Source organism: Arachis stenosperma, chromosome 7 (assembly GCF_014773155.1).
Source record: "Arachis stenosperma cultivar V10309 chromosome 7, arast.V10309.gnm1.PFL2, whole genome shotgun sequence".
Lineage (NCBI taxonomy): Eukaryota > Viridiplantae > Streptophyta > Magnoliopsida > Fabales > Fabaceae > Arachis > Arachis stenosperma.
Genome location: NC_080383.1, coordinates 84,658,003 through 84,663,297, shown reverse-complemented (window position 1 = coordinate 84,663,297; position 5,295 = coordinate 84,658,003). Strand labels below are relative to the sequence as shown.

At 29.2% G+C, this 5,295-nt stretch overlaps 1 protein-coding gene across 1 annotated transcript; it reads left to right on the top strand.

Moving 5' to 3' along the window:
- The first annotated feature begins 1,143 nt into the window (after window positions 1-1,143).
- Window positions 1,144-3,541, top strand: LOC130941728 (gibberellin 2-beta-dioxygenase 1-like). The gene is made up of 3 exons (XM_057870307.1): window positions 1,144-1,640; window positions 1,869-2,244; window positions 2,867-3,541. The coding sequence occupies exons 1-3, from the start codon at window positions 1,252-1,254 to the stop codon at window positions 3,116-3,118; spliced, it is 1,017 nt and encodes a 338-aa protein (XP_057726290.1). The 5' UTR covers window positions 1,144-1,251; the 3' UTR covers window positions 3,119-3,541.
- The last annotated feature ends 1,754 nt before the right edge of the window (window positions 3,542-5,295 follow it).

Here is a 5,295-nt window from a genome sequence, read left to right as displayed (position 1 = left end):
GAGTAAAGGAATAATTAATTAAACTAATAAAAGGCTTAATGTTTCACCAAAATAGAAACAAGGGAAAACATATATATCAGATACAATGAAGAAAACCTTAAAGGAATCTCATCGATGCAACTACTTACTTTTTTCAATGTGATAAAGTTGTCTTGTATATTTTAGTGGGAGAAATCCTAGTAAATATAATGCTCAGGTAGGTGATGACTGGACTACTTTTTTCGGCAGGATTGTGATGTCCATTATTTAAAGAAAAAGGTCGGTTGTAAAAAATAGTATAAAATAATAATGACCACTCTATATTTACAAAAAATTATGAATATTTTAGTTTAGTCATTTTTCATATATCAACCTATTTGTCTTTTATTTTTATAATTATAAACAAAAATAAATGTACATTAACAACAATTTCAATAGAGCTTCTAGAACTTTAAGTCTGCTAAGTATAGGAAGTAATTATTTTCAAATTTCATTTTCTATTGAAAATATTTGATAAAATGAGACTTATCCCAACATATTAGACGATTTATTTTTAATAGAAATTAATTAAAATTTATCATTTTATATAATTAAATAAATTTGAAATTGAATATTAGAATAATAAATTTATATTTAGTTTTAAACTACTAATTATAACATATAATCTCAAAAATTTTAATATACTATTATTTTGTATATGTAATAAAGAAAAGTTTAAGTACGAGCAACTTTATTAAATTCTAATTAGCCAACAAAAAAAAATAATTCTACGTAATTGAATGAAATCTCATACCATTAAAAATATCATTAATAATTACTTAATAGCTACAAATTATAACAATTTGCTAATCCCTAATACTACTCTTATAATAAAATTAAACTGAGACTATAAAAATACCGTAAAAGTGAAAAAAACTAGCTGAAAGAATAAGGAGTATTCCTCATTACATAGACAGTAAAAACTATTTCCTTACTTAACCAATGTGAGATAAAAAAATTCATATGATATTTTAGCTTGTAAATTTATGTTATGAAGATAAACATATTTTGAAATAAAAATATATTCTTGTCACTGTTTCTATTCCTGCTCTGTCCCTACCAAAGCTTTGCTTCTTGTATAAATAGGAAACAAGCTTAGCCGTTTTTTCTTCAAGCAAACCCCTCTTCTCAAAAAGCCTTATCAACTCTTTCACCCTCTTCAAATATCTCTCTTCTTCTTCTTCTTCCATACACAAATCTTCTCAATCACCAATAACAGACAAACAAAGAAAAATGCAATACTCATACATGAGAAACTGTAGCAATAACAGAGCAGCCACATTCTCACCGCCGGTGGTGACTATTCCCATAGTGGACCTTTCAAAACCCGATGCACAGGCCCTCATAGTGAAGGCCTGTGAAGACTTCGGGTTTTTCAAAGTCATAAACCACGGCGTCCCTATGGACGCCATTTCCCTCCTCGAAGAGGAGGCTACCAAATTCTTCTCCTTGCCGCTGAGCGACAAGGAGAAGGTCGGCCTTGCCAACCCCTTCGGGTACGGCAACAAGCGCCTCGGTTACAACGGCGACGTCGGTTGGATCGAGTACCTTCTCCTTAAAACCAATTCACAACACTCCAACACTCTCACACTACCTTCTGATCAAAACTCAGAGCAATTCAGGTAATATACGTGAATCTTACCATGTATTTTGGCATGGTCCCGTAAGCTAAAGGGATAACACTAGAATCAAAGTTTTAGATAATTATTATTTAAATTATTTTTTAATTAATAAAATAAAAAAATCGTGTGTTTAGTTATAAAAAACATTAATGTTAAAACCGTATTTATTATAAAGGGTGTAAACTTAGCGAAGTTTAATTTATTATTGTGTGTGTGTGGTTTTATTAGGTGTGCTTTGAACGAGTACATGCAAGCGATGAGGAAGATGGCGTGCGAGGTTCTTGAGTTAATGGCGGAAGGGCTGAAGATTGAGGAACGAAACGTGCTGAGCAAGCTTGTGATGGATGAGCAGAGTGACTCTGCTTTCAGGGTGAACCACTACCCTGCTTCCAATGGCGGAGGTGGTGGTGATGAGAACAAGAACAAGAACAAGAACAACACCACTAACATGGTTGGTTTTGGAGAGCACACTGACCCACAAATAATTTCTCTTCTGAGATCCAATAACACCTCTGGCCTTCAGATTGATGTTGGTGATGGAAACTGGATTCCTGTTCCTCCTGATCACAGTTCCTTCTTTGTCAATGTTGGTGATTCACTTCAGGTACATAAAAGAGAAATGACAAATATAAGTGTTTTGTTTTTTGGATTTCTAACCTTTTTTGTTTTAAAATTTTTAATTTTATTGTTGTCAATGGATAATAACAAGTGGAAATAGTAGTTTTTCTGCATGTAGATAAACTTCTCCTTTTTGCTTTTTTGAATGTGTGTGAGCACATTTTGGTTGACTTGTTAAAATTATTATTGCACCTGCCACATTATTCAACTCCCCCTCTCCTTTTCCCAAAACCACATGAATTTATTTATTCAATTTTATTTTTTTTATACATAAAAAAAAGTTTTGCTTTCGCGTTATGTCATTATAGTGTAATATTATATATAATGAGAAAAAAAAATTTGAGATTCACAATTTTTATTTATACTGATTAATATTTTTAGTCAGTACTGTATTTATATTAATATTATACTAGTGTATTTAGATTTTTTTTTTAACATACATGAGGTATATTTGTTGGCTAATTATTAAACGAAAGTAGTAAATTGTGCTTACTCTTGTAGCACTAATGATATATGATATCTTATAGTATAGTATCAATTTGGTGTAGTATGTATTAGTAATCTAACATGAATTTTTTGCTACGTTTGGTGACACACAAAACATAAAGGTTATGACGAATGGACGGTTCAAGAGCGTGAGGCACAGAGTGATAGTGGACAACGGTTACAAATCAAGGCTATCAATGATTTACTTTGTTGGTCCACCATTGAGTGAGAAGATTGCACCATTGCCTTCCCTCATGCTTGGAAAGGAAAGCTTATACAAAGAGTTCACTTGGTTTGAATACAAGAACGCTGCCTACTCTACAAGATTGGCTACCAATAGGCTCATACCCTATGAGAAGATTGCTGCCTCTTAATTATTCAACTTGAGGGCCACCATCACTCCACTACTTGTCAATATATATAATATAAAGATAATTAAGGAGAGGGTATATATATAAGTGTTAATGTATATGATAAGTTTGTTTTTTTCTTTTCTTTTGATGCTTTTTCGTGGTGTTATCTGCCAATCATAAATGAGTCATAGCTTATAAGTTAGGATAAGATAGGAATAATAATAATAATGATATGAATATGGTATAGTATAGTATATATTCCCTTTCCTTTTGCTTCGATATTTATGTAAGTTCTGCTTGCTAAGTAAATGACACATATATATGATATGATAATAATAATGGAGGTATGTCTGATTCCACGTACAATAATGGTACTCAGATTATGTTTTCTTTTTTTCTTTAATACATTATACACACTACAGTATGAGAAAGGCTCTTAAACCATTCTTTCTGAGCATGAGTTGAGAATCGAATCCTTGTGTACATTGGGCATAGGGACGGAGGACAAGTGGCCTTGACACTTCTAATATATATATATATATATATGATAAAATAAAAAATATTTAGTAATTTTATATATAATTATTTTTAAAAATATGATAAATTTAAGTTTTAATAATTTTTTATTAATATTTTTATTTAACTAATTTAATATTACACACTTAAATCTTTATATTTTTTAAATTAATTTTTATATACTTATTTTTATAGAGATAATAATTTACTCCGTTATATTTTAATAATCACATTTTTATTTTAAATTTTTTCTTAAAAAAAATACTAATTTTTTTAAACTTATATTATAAAAAAACATTTATCTTAATTTTTTATGATAATCTATTTTAAATATGATTTTATTTTGAGAATTGTATTTTATATTCTATACAGTACCTGTACGTTGAGATAATTATTAATAATTTATTATTTTTTTTTTAGTTTTTAAAAATTTTAAAAGAACTCATTTTAATTAAAAAAATATATGTAACAATTTTATTTTTAACTAAATATACCATAAAAATATTAGTATTTTGTGATTTTACAGAGTATTATTGATATTATTTTTTTATATATTAATAAAATCTTAAAATAAAATTCAGTAGTTACATATCTTTATATAATAAAAAATAATATAAAAAATAATTTAAATATATATATATATATATAAAATTCAGTCCCGGTATATCAAAATTGCTACATTCATTTCTTATTGGACATGCCATATGTACTGTATGCCAGGCTATTCTTGTATGTCATTGAATAAGAAAATTGGTTAAAAGAAAATCTCCAATATTAATTAAGTAGTCTAAAATAAATGATAGAGTAGCCTTCTAACTATTTACACATATCAGTCTCTTTTAATGCCAAAATAATGTCATTTTAAGTAATTAAATAGTCCTTATAAAATAACGATCTATCGAGATATCAAAGACCGCTTAGACTAATAATATGAGTTAATTAGATGATGGTTGGAAATCGAAAAGATATATTTTTTTAAAATTAAAATACGAAGATGTAGCACATGGTGTTTGGTCAGAACAATATGTGGGCTCAAATATAAAGCAGGGACCATGTTTATTATTATAATAATGACAATAATAAGGTTAGAATATGGTGTAATAGAATGGGTAATGAGATGGAGCACTAGGCCCAAAACGAAACGCGTAAGAAGAGAGGGACTTGTCACAACTGTTCCAACAGTGATGACATGTTCAAATTCTCGGCAACACAAACACATTTGGCTGCTTTTGTGCTGTATAGGATAGAGAGAGAACTCACACTTGTGGTTATTACTCTTAACTCTTCATCATACACCTCTCCTTTCCCTACTCTTTCACTACCAAAGAGGGATCTTAACAGATTATTTCTTAGTTAGTATGTAACGAGAAGAGAAAGGTGAACCATTGGATGAAATCTCACATCAATCTCACACCATCAAATAATTATTGATGGCTAATTGATAGTTATCAGTTACAAATATTGCTGGCCCCTAACATTGTTCATTATGAATTCTAAGTAGTTAGAGAATTAAAAACGGAAAATTTATTTTGTTATATATAACATTTCTAGCTACATAATACCTATAGGAAAAAGCAATGATACTATTATAATTTACTAGTGAATATTGATTCACAAGGGAAACCACCAAAAGTGAATAGGACTTTTGTCAAATTAGTTTCGATAACGTGAACTCGACATAG